General features: G+C 37.5%; 2 protein-coding genes across 2 annotated transcripts; both read left to right on the top strand.

Moving 5' to 3' along the window:
* Positions 1 to 11629: 11629 nt before the first annotated feature.
* LOC124209932 (protein GPR107-like) lies at positions 11630 to 14238 on the top strand. The gene is made up of 10 exons (XM_046608182.1): positions 11630 to 11786; positions 11858 to 12120; positions 12192 to 12441; positions 12502 to 12597; positions 12662 to 12795; positions 12856 to 13126; positions 13206 to 13336; positions 13395 to 13536; positions 13600 to 13766; positions 13863 to 14238. The coding sequence occupies exons 1-10, from the start codon at positions 11694 to 11696 to the stop codon at positions 14002 to 14004; spliced, it is 1689 nt and encodes a 562-aa protein (XP_046464138.1). The 5' UTR covers positions 11630 to 11693; the 3' UTR covers positions 14005 to 14238.
* A 264-nt stretch (positions 14239 to 14502) lies between these two features.
* On the top strand, positions 14503 to 17060 carry LOC124209933. The gene is made up of 9 exons (XM_046608183.1): positions 14503 to 15282; positions 15355 to 15488; positions 15550 to 15659; positions 15721 to 15801; positions 15859 to 15998; positions 16072 to 16276; positions 16365 to 16499; positions 16563 to 16838; positions 16907 to 17060. The coding sequence occupies exons 1-9, from the start codon at positions 14758 to 14760 to the stop codon at positions 16939 to 16941; spliced, it is 1641 nt and encodes a 546-aa protein (XP_046464139.1). The 5' UTR covers positions 14503 to 14757; the 3' UTR covers positions 16942 to 17060.
* Positions 17061 to 19589: the final 2529 nt, after the last annotated feature.

Below are 19589 nucleotides of genomic sequence, written 5' to 3'. Positions count from 1 at the left end.
TTCAATATGTCCAATAAAATCAATTGGGCGCATATGTTTTTTACTAATTATTATTGAAAAAATATTATTCACTAGGCCATTTCTACCCTTAATTTTATTCTTTACAGTTCAACTGACATTTCCATTTGAAATAACTAATTATAGACAAGGATAATTAAGCTTTATCAAAATGAGCTTGGCTCTGCAGCCGTAGGTGAAGGGATTTCATTGAAATCTATAGCTTTTATTGTTATTTAACATGTTCTATCTGTCTACCTTTATGTCTGATCTTACTCACCGGTATTCAGCTTAGTGTTCTCTTAAAATTGAGGTTTCATTCCTCAAGTTGAATGAAGTTTCTTGGACGTGTAATTCTCTATATTACAGGTAAATTATCCCTTTGCCTTGGAGACATAAAACAGACTCAAAGAAATAAATTATTCGTGGATGTTAACGGTGCATTTAAGCGACGAAATCCGTTAGACTAACCAGATTATAAATTCAGTCCGATTCGCGATTCTGATGGTAAGATTGTTGAGTTGCGATCCATGATTGATTATAGTTCGATAAGATGGATCCGCATTCATAATATCGCATAATATAAAATGGGGTATTCCATTTTATTATTCAGTTCTTTATCTCAATCGCAAATAGTTACAACACGTCAAGCGTTTAATACCAATTTGCGACCCAATCAGTCAGAACTGCTAATTATTATATGTATACATCAAGCCGGTCAACTGGATATGGGGCGGTAAGAGTTGATAAGATGAAGATCGCTAATTGAAATTGGTTGATGCTTCGAGTTACTATACAACGATGATAGATTTTGTTATACAGACATGACCAAGAATATCATACGTGTATTAGTTTTTTTCATTATTTATTACTTTACCGCAGTCTGAGAAGAGTGTCAAATTGGCATGTTACACGAATCAATGACAACGGCATTTTATTGTCGATTGAAAATTGTTGAGAAGTTAGAAGCTTGATTTTTAGTTGAACAATATGAAGAATAAATGATATTCCTGTTACGACATCTAGTCGGTAAAAGAGTTCGTACATGAATAGCGTTCAAATGCACACGATTGTCGCAATAATTCATTAAAATTTACTATCGAACTGATAGTGACGGTAATAAAAGAGCTCACTTACTAGTTCTGCTATTTATTAATTACGTAATTGAAACAAAACTACAGCAGCTTATGTTGTATTTGATTTTGATTTGGTACATGAACGTTTAAGATAGACAGACTTCCTGCGTTGCATAAATCTTTGTCCTTTTTGCGATCCAATTCGATATTAAAATTGTTACAGGTTAGAAACTTAATTTTACAATAAGAACGATGCAAATTGTCAACAGGTACAGCCTCTTATAATATTTTTGGAAGCTTTTGATTACTTCATTATGAAACGGATCAGCTGAATGTCAGACGTGTTTCACCAATCAAATGGTCGTAAAGTTAATGTTTAAGGTTTTATTGATTTTTATGATTAAATGTGGCATGGTAAATCCTGATCACATTCCCCAGTAAGAATTTTGGTCTTTGTACATGCGCGCATTGATGGTCTTGATTAGAGAGACATATCACCAAATGCTTCAGTATCAAGACCTTTTCAATGGGGGGAATTGAAAGCAATGAACCATGCTAACAGCGTTTATTTCCAAAAGAAAAAAGAAATTTAAATACCAAATTTAATAAATTAAACTGGTGATGAACAAAAAGTACGTTAATGGCGTCAAAATATTAATTCGTAAAAGAAATTTAAATTAAGGATTCTGGGTCGAGTTTGCAATATCAGCATTATCAAAGTTCATTTTAAAAACCCTTATGATTGTTGAAATTTTATTTAATGATTGAAGAAATGCTTCCACTCGTCAGGTGAATTTAAGTGAGGATTTAGCCAGTCAGGACTTATGGATGCGAAAGGGCTGTGGCTGTATTTAAACGGGAAAAAAGCCAACGGAAAGAGCTTATCTATATACCCAGTGTAATCATAATCATCATAATAAACCGTACGATTTCAATATATGCGATATATTTTTTTTCTTTTTTTGGGAAGTCTGTAACTGTTAACTGTGTGAGGCCAGCACGCTCTATCCGTTGATGCGGCAAACGGCGGGACCCGCGCGCGTAATTCAAACCTTTTTTTTTCTTCTTCTTCTTTCGAATTGCATAGAGGGGACCGTTTCTATCCTCTTGGTGTGTGCATACATTTCCTTGGAAATATCACCCTTTTGTGGTGTTCTTTTTCTATTATTAGAACCGACCGAGGGGAAAAGGTAGACAAAATAAAAAAATAAAGAATGAAAAGGGAAAAAAACTTGCGTAACTGATTTAGATATTTTTCTTTTGTTATATTAAAAAACATATTTGGAATATAATAGCTAGCACTTTTTTTTCTTGATTTCTGTTATTTCTTTTTTGCGTGGGGAAACTGTGACTGTGGCTACGTTTTAATGTAGCGAGTGTACATATAGACAGAGGCATTAACAGATGGACAACATCCGATTGCGATATGAAACGAGTGGTGCAGAACGGCGTCGGTCAGAGGAGAATAGAAGGGAAATATTTACTCCTGTGTATAGTGGGCAATGATAATAAGCGTCGCGGCCGTCGCCGTCTATTATCATTTCTTCTACCAAACGGTGGAAAAAAGAAAATGAAGTGGGCGGGACGTACGTAAATATGAATCACACAATGTATATTTTCCCGGAGCGCGTCAAATTCTCTTTTCCTTTTTCGTTCACTTGACGTGGCAAAGATGATCGAAATTTTTTATCAAGGGTCGGTTCTATTCGTATAAAGCAACGGGAAAAAGCCAACAACAAAATGGTCAAAACCCGGATCTATGTCGTATCTCAAGCTCTGGTTTTACATACAGGCCTTTACGATGGGAGGTTTAGTATAAGGGTTCTATATATAGGTAAGGATACTCGGCTGCTATGGAACAAAATGGTTTATTGGAATAGGGTCTTCGTTTCAAGCTCGGTTTCAAGTTGGTTTCGATGGCATCGAAACTCTCAGTGGCTTGTTTCGTCTGGGGGGAAGATTCAATGGTGATTCTATCGATGACTTTCCACCCGTTTTAGCTAAAACAAACTGCCTGATGTGCTAACGCCATCAGAACTCTGGTCCACCACCATTTTACGCACGGCTTTGAAAATACATTTCGATCTGGAACTTAAATCAAATTTCATTTTAGTAAAAACCATTTTCTTTAATTCTCTATTTTGGCCGACTAAACGATAAATTAACCGTGAAAGAAAAACAACGTACACAATCTATTTTTATGATAAGAAAATGTCCAGCGATTTTATAGAAATATAATAGTTAATCGAGTGGGCGGGGCGCTATTACGAGTCTTGTAATATATAACGACGACGGTGCCGCCATAGTTTGATCGAACTGGCGTCACAGCTATTTATGCCGGACAGTTGGAATGGCCCTTCTCACCACAAGTGCACATTGAAAAGAGGAAAAGAAAAAAAAAATGTATCGAAGTGAACCCACTGAGAGAAAGAGAGAGAGAGAGAGGGTATACTGTGGGAATTACATCCGACCACTACAACACGGCGGTAACACACACAATGCGTGTCCGATGCAGAGCCCGGCCAGTTAAATAATACGCGTCCGAAGGCCTCCGTGTTACTACTCAACACAGCCAGCCAGACGACGTCGACGCTCATTCCGGATGAATTATCAATGATATAGCCGTGATCTATTGCTCAGATACACAACTGCGCTTGTCCATTCATTTTCCAAAAGGTGTATTGTGTATAGTATGGCTATGGCACGTTTTTAGTGCCATATGTAGCACCTCAACCCAGCAGCCAGCACCTCAACCCCTTAATCTCAACCTCAACTCAGCATCTAGCAATTTTTCGCGCTATTTTTTCAAGCTATTTTGTCAAGCTATGCAGACATCTAACGGAGGGAGATTTAAGCGACCCCATCGAGTGCATAGAGCGGCGTTTCTCTCTTTCTCATGGACGTCAGTGCCAACGGGAATATCGAATAATAATTACGCTAATGAATCTTTTAATCTAGAACGTCATGTTCAGTTGTTCACTAAAAAAGCAAAAATTGACTGGCGTGAGCGTAGCCTATATTGAAATTAAAATTAATATTCAACGTACAAAACCGATATTTAGCGGGATTTAGCGGGATTAATCGTCATTCCCGTTATTAATATACCGGCCCTAGCGTTAATAATTACTTTGAATCATGATTCTTACATTAGAAATGTCGCTGGACCGGTTCGGGCGCCCTTTCCGTTTTAGGACGCGCGTTTGTTTTCGACGGAGCCGGCCGTTCGAACAGCTTTTCTATTTAGATTTGCGTCTAATATTCAAAATCTGATTGATGAACACCAAGAAGCACTTTGCGTTGGCTGACTTTTATTTAACGCAACGGCGATAACTGAAATTGTTAGCATACGGCAATTCTTTCAATGGAAGTAAGAATGCCATCTAGAGTTGGAAAAAGATAATCTTTATATCCTTGTGAAATATAATTTTTTAATTATGAACGATGGACTATAGTTTCTCTAATCTGAATCTGACTCTCTGGCCCTTCAAATGACAACATTTGTAGGATTTATATGATCATTTCGATTAACAGAACATAGCCATGGTAATTCCTTATCCTTAATGAATTAAAAATAATCAATAACATTTAACAATAGCCTATCTTCAAGATGGAGTGGTTTTTAATACTACACAATTAGTGGTATAACTGTTAAACCGTCGAAAAAATAAGTATTGAGACATCAATTATCGATGCATTACGTCATAAAAACTAAAGTTCACGGATGGGTATTACATTTATCCGTTCCGTTAATCTCTTTAATCAAGGAACTAGACTGTAAATTTCAGTTTCTCGTGAATCTTTATGCTACGGCAAACGGGTTTCGTCCGTGCCAGCAAATATGTCGTGAAGGTCGGACATCGAAAGACTCGATCCTCACCGTTCATCGTGAATTCATGGCAAGATACGTTGTTCACGGAAAATATCCAAATACTGACGTATTAAGCGTATTAGCAAAATGGCGGCCATCGTTTCTCCGCCGGAAGAATCCCATCAAATTGACCGTGCATGATGCGCCCGGCAGGCAAGAGTTGATTGACAACAAGGCAGTAACATCTTCTTGTATGGCGCTATAACACATCACATAGCTTTGCTTTTTTTTTTTTTTTTTGCTGCCCGTCATTTTGATTTGTTTCTTTCGTCGTCGTCCTATATTTCTTGTTTTTTTTTATTCAGCCAAGAATAAGCAAAACAGCGGATGCAAGGAATTTCTTTTGTTGTCTTCTTACATAATATCCGCATTCAGTTTTTTTCTTTCACCAAATTTTGTTTAAGATTTATTTTTTATCGGCTCTATCGTTATTTGCGCGTTAAGTTAAAGTAGCTCTCACTCAACTTGTACATACGCTGTATCATTTGGGTCCTTCTTCTACACTTATGCGGATATCGGTCGTCGTTTGACTCGAAACTTTTCGGTTGTGCGTTCCCAGTCTCATTTTTCCCGCTCCAGTGAGCGCCGCTCTCCTTTTTCTAATATTTTTTCAGAGTCGACACTTTAAACTCCTATAGAGTTTATTGTCCATCATATATCGCGTCGGTCCATTCCAAATGTGTGCCGAACGCTATAGAACTGGGCCGTCGAAGCACAACTCGGAGACGGCCAATACTTTTTCCGTGTATATAGATCGTCTCTCCGACTCGAGTTAATCAATATTGGCGCTGTGTCTTTTATAAACTCTTTCCGATATCAAAACCGTTTTCTTTGATGCTGGATGCTGACGGCATATCGATTTGGCATGTTATTTTGTTTTGCTGGGACTGCATGCAGATGGGGGATATAGGTTACACGTTTAACAAACCGAAACAAGCTGAATTAGACTATGTACCCGACATACCCGAAAGCACCGATTATTGCGGTCGATGAATGAATTTGACATAGCGCCGGAATCGCGGTATTCTGGTGGAAATATTTTTCAACCCTTTTTCTTCTTTTTTTTTTTGCTTCTTATTGCGCCATAGCATCATCAGCAGCCCAAGTTGTATATATAAGTTGTTTTGGTTGTTTTTCTTTCTTTTTTCTGATATTAAATATTATATTATATCTCTTTTGGATCAATCGACATTTTTATACTCTTTTCGCGGACCCAAAGAGAGAAGAGAGCGAAAAGGCTGTCGAGATGGAGATGACCTTAATTGGACCGCACCGTTGTCCCTATACATAAAATCTCTTTTTCTATATTATAAAACAGGAGAATAGATCCGACAGTGTTGTGTTGCCGTTGTTTTTCTTTTTTTTTCTTCAATGAAAATATCAAGATTGAATTATTCATCGGAGGAGCGCGGAGGAGATATTTTTGTTAACATGCGCGCTGGCAAAGGGTCGATTGATTTATCCAAGACAATATCATCAAAGGGTCGTTTATAATCCCCCACGTAGTATATTCCTATCCAACCATATAGGCGGCACATTTTCAACCGAAAAAAAAGAAGAAGAAGAAGAAGAAGAAAAATTCGAGGGAAAAAAGGGGCCGGCCGCAAACAACCTTCGACTAATGAAAATGGGAGCTTATATAATTCATAAATTTATACAGTGTATATATGCAAATACGTATTTAGAATATTATATATCCCTTTATCTATATAGAGGAGAGTAGATGTCTTAAAAAACATATTGATCGTTCTCTCCGACATGATGGCCATGTCTATACGTGTGTCTTTTGTGATCTAGGCGCCCTTTTGTATGTACAAGACTCTCTCTCTCTCCTTCTCTTGTGCGTCGTTTCTCTAATCTACTTGTATAAAAGAAGGTCTAGATTTATAGAGTTGATTTCGTTTGTGATGCTATGTCGATGGCATATGAGCCATATGGAGGAATAGAATGAGAAAATTATCCTTGTATATCGGCGTCGTATATCAGAAACATTTATTACGAGATGAATAGATATCCTCCTCGGCGGTTATTTTTCGTTATTTTTTATAATACAAAGGAAATTTCCCTAAATTATTTTATTTATTTATTTCTTCTTTCTGTTTGTGAGTGGGGGGTATAGTCGGTAAAATTACACGCTTTTTGAATTTTTATTTTTTGAAAAGACCGCGCTTTTCTCTTTTAAATGTTGGATTAGCATATGTAGACGGGCTGGTACACGGAACTTAACACGGGTCGGAGGAGCTGTTAAGTAGTGGCAGTGGCGTAATAATAATGAAAGGGTTTGTGTCGCCGCAGAAGCAGCCAAACGGGCCGCGGTTCGGTGCCGGCATCGTCCGTGATTTCACTGACATATTACTGTAGATTTCAAACACTTTTGAATGTTTCACCGGATGGATTGCACTTTTCCGATATATTTATTAATGAACTATACGTTTAGCTAATAATATTGACGTTGACACGTAACTAGTTAACTGTTTCACGCATCTGCCTTCATTTAATTGAAGATATAAACCTATATCTATCACCACTTGAACTTGTGGTAAAGATTTAGTATAAATCTACTGAGATTTGGTTATATTGTTAAGTTAAACACACAGTGTTGGGAAAAAAGGACTAATCTTAATATGAGTTGGGCGATTCGCTATTCTCCACTCTGTTATTAAATTTAATTTCTCAACACTAGTGTTTGATGAATGTAAATTTTACTGGCTTACAATCCAGAATATAAGCAATATCTTTTCGTTACTCTGTATCACGTGTTGCCATTATAAAAACCCGGCCAAATAAGCTTGATATATACATATTTTTCAAAAAATCAGCTTAAAGTATCGCATTGTAATAACAATAATAATGTTCGTTAAGAAAAATTAAAACAAACGGGAGCGTTATCCGATATTTGTCGAAATTCATTTGAATGATGTAACTGTTTAGACCAAAGTTGTAGTTAATCACGTTGACTAATCAGTTCCTATTCCTTTTTTTCTCGGCCGCTTTCGATTATAAAACGTTCTTAAGTATAAAAGTTTTATTGAGGGAATTTTGCATAACTGTAACTGTGCAACTCACAGCAAGATTTGAAGATAGCGAAGAAGTTGATCACCATAAGGGCTTGTGAAGATCTTGATGAAGATGCAGTCAAAAAGTCAAAAAGTCTCGCTAACAAATATTTTGACGTGTTTCTACCATAACATTTGCGATTTCATTCGATTGAATTAATGAACTGCATTGTTCGATGCCTTGCGTAACAAATCGTGTCAGCTTTTCGGTTCTATGTAGTTATCACAACGAAAGCAATGAAAGTTTTTTCTACGCAGATTTATTAGTCTACTGTTTACATGACGCGATTCTTATAATGCTTGACTTTCTCACAACGATCAAGAAAGAGTGAAAAGATTGATTGCTAATCAAAAGCGTCACTTACTTCACACGTTCAACGTATTTTCAAGAACGTGCTGAGATTAGGTAAATGGTGAAACACTGAAACTCTCAGTTGTTCCAAATTAATTGTTCTAACATAATTCTTAATACCATTATCTCCGAAATGCACTGTGAATTAAATTGAGAGATTAATCTGAACATATTTAAAATTAGATCGGCGTTTCAAAGTGACGCAAGCGACATCTGACCAGTTATAGCTATTACTCCTTAGTTCTGAAATATTGCGTTAATTTCTGCATGAATAGATTCACTATCACTACCAAGTAAAGTTCATGGATTGAAAATGAAATTTTTCATTATAGTATAGCGGCATTTATCAACAGTTGACTAGTCGTTCGTCAAAGACAAGTGAAACATTGTCATGATATTAATCCGCACCAACAACAGCGGACACATGCAGCTGCAATGTTTTTTTTTCGAAGCGCTGACTCGTCAGTCTGCCTTTTTGCACACTCATGTCTCCCCGTGTATGTAATATTATACCATATAGGGCATTGTCAAACGAGAGGACACTGTACGAAGAACAATTAGACACATATGATATGCAAATCGGTGACATAATAATGAGAAAGAAAAGGATATGTATTAACGAGTGCGCAATGGTTTTGTTATTATTTCATTCGCATTTCGGGCGTGTGTTGTACAGTTCAGTCCATAGGGGTCGAAGGATCAACAAGAGCAGAGAGGGATTATGAATTATTCGTCGATTGAGTTCATATTTGTCTATAGCGAGTGAAGTATGCTGATGTGCTTCTGTGGAGAGAGAAGAGCATATATATGCGCACCCGTAGTATTTTTTTTTTCAAGTGCGCTATTTAGCCAACTGGCTATATATATGCGCAATAAAGTAAAAAAAAAGGCCTTGCTGCGTACGATATACACACACAGTTTGGCTGGCGCTTCTATATCGTTATAGTTACCCGTATTATATATATTGAAAAGGGCCGTCTACTATAGCAACCGCGAGAGAGACTCTTTTACACACATATGTGCATATATTTGTCTGATCTATATATATATAGCTGCCTCGGGAATTTTTATTTATTTTTTCCCAGATGATAAAGAGGATCGAAACAATCATAATAAAGCGTAATAAAGAGGATCGAAAGAAATCGTCTCCAACCTTCTGCGATGGTAAACGAAAGCGTCTGTGCATCCTGTGATTTCAATCAGCCTGAGCCCTGAGGCCCAGTGTCAACGTAACATATGTCATGAATGATGTGGTAAGATCGTTGTTTTGCGGAAACTGAGTGTTAATTTTATTGAGAATACTGCTATTTTATTAAATGGTCATTTATTGTTATAGGCGTGGTGGGCGTTTTCATTTCATGCCAGCTTACTCGGGGTGAGTTTCCACGAATCCAGCAGCAGTTGAAACAAGAAAAATTTCCACCCGTCATCCCTGGTATGCCCATGCACGAGCTTTCCATCAGCTTCCCCGCGAAGAACAGTCGGCCAAAGAGAAGCAGCGTTTGTCCGAATACTTTATATTGAAAAGCCGAAAACCTCCCTGAAACCTCTCCTAGCTATATTTGAGCTGATTACCGAGAATCGATCAATGTCACGTAAATTAGAAGAATATGGTGGTCAAAAGTCAAAATCCATCAGTACAGCTATCTAAACGTTTGGCAGAATTTTTGGGTGATCAGGTGGTAAAAGATGCTGGGTTAAGTTGTCGCAAAGAAACCAGAAGGTATGCTAAGTTGTTACTGGACAACAAATGATGAGGACTTTTTACATTTCCATTGTTTGCAGGGGCCCTTGTTACGGACAGAGCTATTCCGTTGGCAATTTTTCAATCTGAGCCCAGTGTTAAACGCCATTATTTGAAAAAATGGTTGAAAGACAATTTCATGACGGATTTTGACATTCGCACTATTTTAGGTTGGAATTATCTCATCGAACGTCTTGGAGGTTGTATCCAAAACATCATTACTATCCCTGCCGCCTTGCAAGGCGTGGCTAATCCTGTATCCAGGGTCCAACATCCGGATTGGCTTCACAAGTGAATGCTAGAAAAAAATGACGTTCTAAAGCAGCGACGAATCGATGAAATTTTTAAGGTTCGAGCGATTTAATTTCAGTCACAAAAGAAAATTTTAAATCAATCGCTGAATTAATGTGAATAAGTCAAAAATGCTTCGCGGCAATACCATTATAAATTTATTATTATTATTATTATTTATTTTTATTTCAGGTGACCAACAAGCCAGTGTGGTGGCGATTATCGCTGCAGTGTCCGCGCGGAAGAAGCCAATACTTGATCGGATCGATCGGATGTACATTCGTCTTGTCGCAAAGGGGATATTGTGGAATTTTAGCGCAACCAGCAGTCGTGTGTAGTCTACTATGGCTAAATATACTCTCGTAGTTATTTTGGCTTGTTACCTATTTTGGCTTTCAACGCCACAATTGCAAATCAAACTGTTTTAGAAATCCAAGGAAATTCATCAACCCAACAAGAAATTTTATTCGACGAGAAGATCTGGTGCTGCAAAAGTGGGACTACATACCTGACAGGATTGGATCTGTGCGTATACCAAATTTTGTCTCCACTTTTTACACCAAAGCGTTTCCATATTATTCGTTTGCGGATCCGAACGACAGTTTGACTGATTGCCAGGATGGATACGTTAGTTACAGCACCAAAAATTTCCAGCTGGACAACGACACGTTATTCGTTGATAAGAAACGGTTGGAACCAAAGGAATTCTGCATCAACAGAGTAGAGGAAGAAAATTATTCAACATACCCTGGGAAATTTGTGGCTCGTTATTGCGTTCCTGATCCTTGCAGTGCTTTGGGATGCATCCGGAAGTGTTGCCCTTCCCATATGGCCTTCGTCACGAAACGTTATCACGATCTGTCTCCAATTTAAATATGCGAACCATATCCTGTATCGTTTAATTTGTCACTTTTGCCAAGGAATCATGGAGGTTATAACTTTAGGTATTATTTAATTTTCAAGTAACTGTTCTCTTTTTTCGTATGCAGGAAAAAATTCATTGATTTGATTATTTTTCACTTTTCAAAATTTGCAACACTACTTCATCAGGAAATAATACAGACAATTATTTGAATCGTTTTTTATTTTGTTTGTTTTGAATTTGAAGATTTCAAAGATATTATTCGAAATTGGTGGGCAATATTCTTAAACTTTGAATTGAAATTGGAATTTGGCTCCAAAATTGTGTCGATTGAAATGTGAATCGATTTAACAGGCAAATTATATCGATTAAAGAGCGCAAGGATGCCTAGGCTCCTCCCCCTGTCACTATCGTCAGAGGATCCATGGGAAAACCAACACAACCATTATGTATTTACGGAAAAACTTTTTACTGTTTCTGCTCATCATAGCAATTTCCATTAAGAATTCAGTTGGTAGAAAACATCATCTTGATCTAAAGGTAAATATAATTATTGAAATGAAAACATTCGTTTTTGTCATGCAATTGTTTATGAACGTAACTTTTCCTAGGATGAGACTCGAAAAAGCATACCTGTTAGTATGTTCGGGTTTCTTCGAGGTGGCATCTTGAATGTTACAGTTTCTAACTTGGCAATCTCGAAACAAGCACAAGAAACATCAGGACTGGGGTTTAGCTTGGATAGGACACTTAGTGATGCTGCAAACCCATACTTAGATAGCAAACGGGATATCTGTAGTTCAAGATTAGAAATAAATGAAGAACTAGATCACACAGCTGTTGCTCGATTTGAATTTGATTTCAAAGAAAAACTGTAAGTAAAAAGTTTTATATTTTTTGTGTGTGCCTTGGTTCAATAAATAAATGTATGAAAAAATATTACAGATTGAAAGTTCGGTGCTCCAGCAGGTTTAATTCCATTGGCAACATTATTACTGTGGATGACCCAAGAAATAAAAGAAATTCAGTGGCTGAGAAACTTAGTGATTCTAGTTTGTTCAGTCGAAATGCTAGAACCAAAAGAAACATACTTAATGAATCTCTAGATGTTGCTGAGGCTTCAAATGTTAGTGTTACTTGCAACACACTGAAAATTCCACTTTCTTCTTCAGATGGAAATTCCTTTTCAACAAATGTATGGATAAATAGTTCATCTTTCTTAATACTTTTTAATGAAAACTTTCCCATATTTTAGTTCACAGTAAACATAAGACATTCAGAAGAAGAAGGCATGTACAACCTTTATTTCCATCGCTGTTTCAATGACGAAATAATTCCCATTAACCTAACCGTAAGAAAAGTTTTTAAAACACCATAATGACTTCAAATTAAATTGTTAATTGATTAATGTTTAGATTGAGGTTACCGAAACAAACGGTGATAACTACCTATCAGCTGGAGAAATGCCATTGCCGATGTTGTATTTTATTATGTCAACAGTATTCCTTGCTTCTGGGTGTTTTTGGGTAGGCGTGTTGTGCAAAAGCAAGTAAGTCCTTGTTCCTTTTGAAATGTCAACATCTATTTATATTTCCGTTTTATTTTCCAGACGAGAGGATGTATACAAAATCCATTATTTGATGGCTTTACTAGTCTTTCTGAAGTCGTTGTCATTAGCTTTTCACGGAATCAATTTTCATTTTATCCAAACCGAAGGATTTCACATCGAAACGTGGGCTGTTCTCTACTACATCACCCATTTGCTGAAGGGCGCCGTACTTTTTATCACTATCGTACTCATTGGCACTGGATGGGCTTTCTTCAAACACATTCTTAGTGGAAAGGATAAGAAGATCTTCATGATCGTTGTTCCATTACAGGTTTGCCTACCACTACCATAAAACCACATCTTAAAGTTTTAACATGAAAGACAACTGACTTTGAATCGTATACGTTAAGGTGCTTGCCAACGTGGCTTACATTATCACTGAAGAATCGGAAGCTGGTCAAGCTGCTCATATGACTTGGAATGAAGTATTTATCCTGGTAGATCTTTTGTGCTGTGGAGCAATTCTTTTCCCTGTAGTCTGGTAAGTAACCTTTGCGTATTATAACTGGACTTCATGACATTTTCATCTTCTTTCGCAGGTCAATTCGTCATCTGCAGGAAGCAAGTCAAACTGACGGGAAAGCGGCTGCTTCATTGCGCAAGCTCCAGCTCTTTAGGCATTTTTATATCCTAGTTGTTTGCTACGTTTACTTTACTCGAATCATCGTTTACCTTCTGAGGGTATATTCATTTGGCAGACTTTGGCACTTTCTTATGATATTGAAATCTTAATATTCATTTTAGATTACGGTACCTTTCCGATATGAGTGGCTCGATGAATTTTTCTTCGAGCTAGCAACATACATTTTCTTTGTAATGACCGCTTCGAAGTTCCGCCCTGCCGTAAACAATCCCTACCTTCTTTTGACCAGAGATGATGATGACGAGGAAATCGTGGAATTAGATCGAGTGTTAGTATTTTTTATTTCAACTATAGTTACTAATCTGTATTACAATTTTAATTCTGTATTGATAATTAATGCGTTTTAAAATTTGTTTGTATTCAGAGTGACGCAAACTGGCTTTACTGAAACAGTTGTACAAGTAGGTCGACACAAGAACAGCGCAAAACATCACACAGTGAAAAATGGAACCCAGGAAGAGAATGAGTCTTTAGTCAGTGCTGAGGGCAGCCACGAGCTGGATTAACGTTCTCATTGTATATTCGATGTATAATCTTTAAGCTGTGTTATGCGACTCCATTCGTCTCACACACATACATGCTGTACGAGCTGTAGTGTTTTTCCCCTCTTATCCGTTTTCGATTTTCCTCGTCTTATTCATTTTGCCTCCTAGTTTGTATGAAACGATTTTTAAATATTAATTGGCATTTAGAATCTGCAATTCTTGAAAATAAAGCGAAGCCGTTCAAACCATTTTAAACTTAATGAAAAGCACCCAATTATAATAATTTACAAGGACTGGCGAAGTGGCGATTTATTTTGCATTTCCTGGTGTTGGGATTAGATCACTAAAAATTTAGTGTAATGGTGACAATTGGAAGATTTTTTTTAAAGTTATGATGTATTTTATATTCAACAGAAGAGCCATGTTAACAGTTTCATCTGAGTAAATTTCTTACAAAATTACTTAGACGAAAAACAAAAATATAGAAAACTGATAAACTGGCAACGCGATCAATGAATGTTTTGTCGGCTGCTGATTATCGGGTAGTGGGTGCCGACTGCCGAGCCGACTGCCGAGCTTACGAGATTTGAATTGAGTCAAGGTCCAAGACTCTAAACTAAATTGATTGTTATTTTTCAAACTTGACCTGAATAAGAGAAATTATTTCTTCCTTTGGGGTGTGAGTGTTTGCTGCACAGATATAGATACCTGATAGATATCAGATTATCAGGGTCAGATATTTAATAATTTAAATTCTCTTGAACACTTTAAAACATGGATGACCTTTGGGGAGATGACGATCTAGATGCTGATGTAGTTGAAGAATGTGTTTTGCTTGCTACCCAAGCCAGCTTCTGTTCCTCCCCAAAACTCCAGCCACAGTGTCCAGAAACTAGTTTCACAGAATGTAAACCCAAGTATACCTTCGAGTTCAAACAACCTAGTACTAGCCATCAGCCTCAAGTTCAACAGGCAAGTCAAAAAGTTGCACCATCAATGAGCAGATCTCTGTCTTTGATAGAACCCCAAATCAACAAAAGCATAGCCTCAGCCAACTTAATAGATGCAGCAGAGCTAGAAAAACTGAAAGAAGAGAATCGTAGGTTATCTGAAACCAATCTTGTGAAAAATGGTGAAACCACCATCCTACGAGCTGATCTTCAAAACATAAGATCAGTGATGGAGAAGAGGGAGGTTGAAGCAAATCAACAGATATCTTCGTTACAAAAGAAAGTCACACAAATTGATATGCAGTATTCAAAACAACTGGAGGCATCCAAAACTGAAATGAAATTTAAGGTTTGATCTTGTTCATTTGTGATATTTTATTCAGTATTATATTAAATCTGTTTTAAACTTGGTTATTTTTAGGAATTGGAACTAGAAGAATTGCGTAACAAATGCAAAAAAATTGAACAGAACGTCAAAGAGCATCAACAGAAGAACATCAGAGTGCCGCCAACTCCAGCTCAAGAATCCCCCAATGGTAGAAAGTTTTTAAATAGGTCTGTAAACAAATAACGATCTTACGTTTATAAACCTTGTACTAATAAAAACCTTTTTCAGAGCGGCTTTCGAAATGACGAAATCTGAGGGGCGGAAAATTGCCACTGTTGAAACTGGGATCCAAACTGAAGCTTTTAAGCTATTTCGTTTGGATTCATCAAATAACGAACGTAAGAAAGGAAAATGTTTTTTTATCTAAAATTGCCATGTAATTCAGCGATCAATCTACAGTCGGACTTGATAATGCTACCGACACTGCAATTCTGATCGAGAAACTTAAATTCAGTCTTCTTTCCTCTGTCCCCAATAACGGTAAAATTTAAAAAATTTCCTTATTTTAAAATGAAACCATTTAACAGTTTTCTACAGGTTTTTCCTATACGACTGTACTGGAACAGTTGGAAATGCGAATGATTTCCGGTGCGGACCAAGAAAATTTGGTTAAATTATTCCATAGCAGTGAACCTAGCGTAGCTGAAATGATATGCAGCAACTTGGAAAGCCTCAAAGTATTTTACAAATTGCATATGGTACTTGTGGGAATTTTTGTGCTGTTTATTAAAGTCGCGAATATTTTTTTAGAACACAGATAGGTTGAAATCGCACATTGAATTTTTGGGTTGCTGGATCACTCATATTTTGCCGTTTATTGAAAAGCCGAAGCAAGACCGCCTAATTCAGACCGTTCTTTCAGAAGTAAGGCGGACATCCTTTATCGATATGATGAGTATCTTGTCAGCCATCATAGCCTGCTTTGGTTTATCTCCAATTTGCAACCGACAATCCGGTTAGTTAATTTTTTTGTCTTAGTATTTCTTAATTTTAATTTTATTGATGAAATAAATTGATTAGATTAATCATGATTCGTTTTTTAGGTTGCCTACTTGAGAGAGTTGCTCTAAATCTAAAGGATGCTTATCCATCATTAACGGCAGAAGATCAGTTTCAGGCCTCTCAAAAGCTGGTCCTTACTCTATCAACCATGCTAACTTCCCCTGCGACGGAAAATCGTATTGTTGCTATCAAACTAACAATTTTTATCATCGATTAATGCTTTATTCTTTTATTGACAGTGAAAAAGTGCTTGTGCATTCCTCATTTACTGAAAGCACTTGTTTTCGTTGTTCAGCATCAAACTGAAATTGATGGACTTACACCTTACGCTGCAGATCGTAGGCTGAAAATGCTTGTACAAGCTTTCAGGTTGGCACTTGGTGTTTTGAGTTCTCGTCGGGAGCCTTGGGTAACGTACAAACATTCGCCGGCTGAAGCGAATCGTCTGTATACAGTCCTAACGGCAATCTCTGTAGAATTTCCTCTTCCAAATGATACAAGCCAAGAGATTAACGGTACGATATTTGTCAATGTTTTCCGATAGAAGCAACTATTTTCTAATTGAGATTTTTTCCCCCGTTAGTTTCGGCATTTACTTTGCCTGGATTTGGATTTTAGGGTTGAGTCGAATGGCTTTGCTGACCATGTGTGATTAAAATGTTAATGTGATATTATGAAATAATGTGCTCTTACCCCAGGCGAATTTTCAACAACCAATACAGAAAGATTTTATCTAATCTTTGACTAAACTGGAAACTGAATCGTATTTTGTATCGCATTTAACATTTATTAATTTTCATCCATCGAAATGTAATTTTTCACAAAAAAATGCATCAGTCAACCCTTTCACAACTTTCCCGATGCAGCGCTTTTTTGCCTTTGAAATGTACTACGTATGCTCAATGGAAAATGATAATCGTAAGCTATTACATTAAGTAAATACCTCTGAACAATAGTCTCTTCCTAGTTTAGATGGCGTTTTTCACGTTGAGAAGTCTTGAGATTGTTGTTAAAGGAGTAAATTTATTGCAGGTTACACGTTGAGCAGTTATTAAAAAATGATACATGTAGCATAGTGTGATCTTTAACTGCCTCAAACACATTAAAAATGTTGATAGTTGGTTTTTAGCCTTTCCACTCTATTTAACATGTGAGATTGATTATTTTTTCTAATAATAATTTCTCTTTTACACTTGAATCTTGATAGTCGGATGACGTTGAGCTGTTAAGGGGTCGAAAGCAATCCATCCGTTCCGTCCAGTCGCATGAATGCAAAGGTATGTAGGCTGTCACTAGGTGGCTAAAATTGTGTCTGCTAGTGAGGACACACTGACACTTACGTCTTCGTTACGCAAGACGAAATGTACACTACAAGGCCTTAGACACTGATATGGTTAACCTCTGAATTTAAATGGATTGGAATATAGTTATTTCGAGAATTAATCGCTGCGGGGAATTTAGGTCACTAAATAGGTGACACTAAATAGGAGATTAAGATATCGTGTTTATTCATACTGGTCTTATATGAGACACAGGATCAATGACTTCTTTTTGTGCTCTTATCAATTTGACATATGTAGTCAGGCGATAATAAAATACAAAATGGGTAAATTCAATTCGTGGTAAAAAGTTAGTATGAGCTTAATATCTTCACGCACAAAGAGTAAAACAGTCCGTCACTATGGCAGAATTCTCTCTATCTCTCCATACTCGATTTTCCTTTTAATGATTATGAAAATTATTTTCAAATATTTCTCCATTAAAATGATTGAATAATGAGGGTAAATTTATGAAATTAAAAAAAATCCAAAAACATTTGAACTTGAGTTTATACTAAAATAAAATATTAATGAAAATGACCTCCTCTGGGTACTTGCTAATCAAGTGTCTCATTCTGAAGTGCATATAAGGACCACTCAATTCAGAAGTAGACATACAACATTTCTCAACGGTGAATTCACTAATAGAGTCTAAAATCAAACTCCAAAAATGTACCAGTTTGAGATCAACTCTCCAGAACCTGGATTCAAACCAATGACCACCGCTGACGTCCAGCAAGAGTACGGCCACATCCCTGCCCTGTGCCAGAACCTGCAAATATTTCAAGAATTCCTTACCACGACGAATCCTATACCTGAAGAAGTGAGGTGGACAATAAATCCGATGGTGACAGAAGCCAAATTCGGTCTAACATCCATGACTGAGCTCATCGACCGTCTTATAAAGGAGAATGAAATACTATCCCAGCAAGCGCAATCCGCCCAGTCGAAATCGAAACATCTCCGGCAGGAACTTCATACCGAAAGGGAACAGAAAGTACAACTCCAACAGATGATCCGTCACCTTACGGCCTCCGAAATTCAGTTGAAAACGGATTTGTTGAATGTTTATCAATCAAAAGACCGGCGGATCGCGGAACTGGAAGAAACAATCGCTCAGGCTAAGCTTAATACTACCCAGCCATCTAAAATCGTTGGATATGAGAGAAGTCTCCAATCGATTTGGACTCAACCGGAACAACCACTCACCGGCCACCACCACAGTCCAGCAACGTCATTCCAGCAGAACGGATTTGATGAAGATGAGGGGCCAACTCTCGGCCGATTTATTTCCAAACCACACCAGACTGTCAATCGTCTCAACAAGGCCACACAAAAGTCTCGTCCAGTCTCAACCCAACAGGCTACGATAACTCCCGAAAACCGCACGAATGAGCAGAAACCGATCCCTGAACCGATTCCAATGGATCTCGACATCAGCCAGTTTTCGACACGCCAACCAGAAGACATTCCGGCCGAGGATTTCTTAATTATTTCCAAGGATGTTGAGCGAACGGATTCGGGTAGCAGGATTATTCTAACGAACATTTTGAATCGGGACTATGGCCGTGTCGTTGGCCGAGGGGGTCAAAATGCGGAGCGTCTGAAACAGGAATACGGCGTGAAAATCAGTTTTTTCGATTGTCAGCAGGAGAATTTAAAGCTCATCATATCGGAAGGAGACGCAGATAGTCGTCGAGCGGCCTCTGACGACATCATCGAAAACCTGCCGGTGGTTGTCGATTGTCCTAACCTGAAAAGCAACGGTAAAGCGTTGAAAAATGCAACTTTTCTTTGCGATGTCACTATCAACCGAACTAACTTGAATAAACCCGGCAGGACGATTTGCGGAAGGCTAACCAACTGTCGCAAGGCGTACCATCAGCTGGTGAACGACGACAAAATTTGGTATCCGAAATAATACCACAATATAATCTGCTTTGCCTT

This window comes from Daphnia pulex, chromosome 12, assembly GCF_021134715.1.
Source record: "Daphnia pulex isolate KAP4 chromosome 12, ASM2113471v1".
NCBI lineage: Eukaryota > Metazoa > Arthropoda > Branchiopoda > Diplostraca > Daphniidae > Daphnia > Daphnia pulex.
This window is presented reverse-complemented; position numbering and strand designations above follow the sequence as displayed.

Bases quoted from the DNA above. Each gene is read 5' to 3' on its own strand.
- LOC124209932 (XM_046608182.1), top strand. From the start codon at position 11,694: ATGTATTTACGGAAAAACTTTTTACTGTTTCTGCTCATCATAGCAATT. The intron at 11,787-11,857 runs GTAAATATAATT...AACTTTTCCTAG, and splicing joins AACATCATCTTGATCTAAAG to GATGAGACTCGAAAAAGCAT. The intron at 12,442-12,501 runs GTATGGATAAAT...CCCATATTTTAG, and splicing joins GAAATTCCTTTTCAACAAAT to TTCACAGTAAACATAAGACA.
- LOC124209933 (XM_046608183.1), top strand. From the start codon at position 14,758: ATGGATGACCTTTGGGGAGATGACGATCTAGATGCTGATGTAGTTGAA. The intron at 15,489-15,549 runs GTCTGTAAACAA...AACCTTTTTCAG, and splicing joins GGTAGAAAGTTTTTAAATAG to AGCGGCTTTCGAAATGACGA. The intron at 15,660-15,720 runs GTAAGAAAGGAA...ATCAATCTACAG, and splicing joins GGATTCATCAAATAACGAAC to TCGGACTTGATAATGCTACC.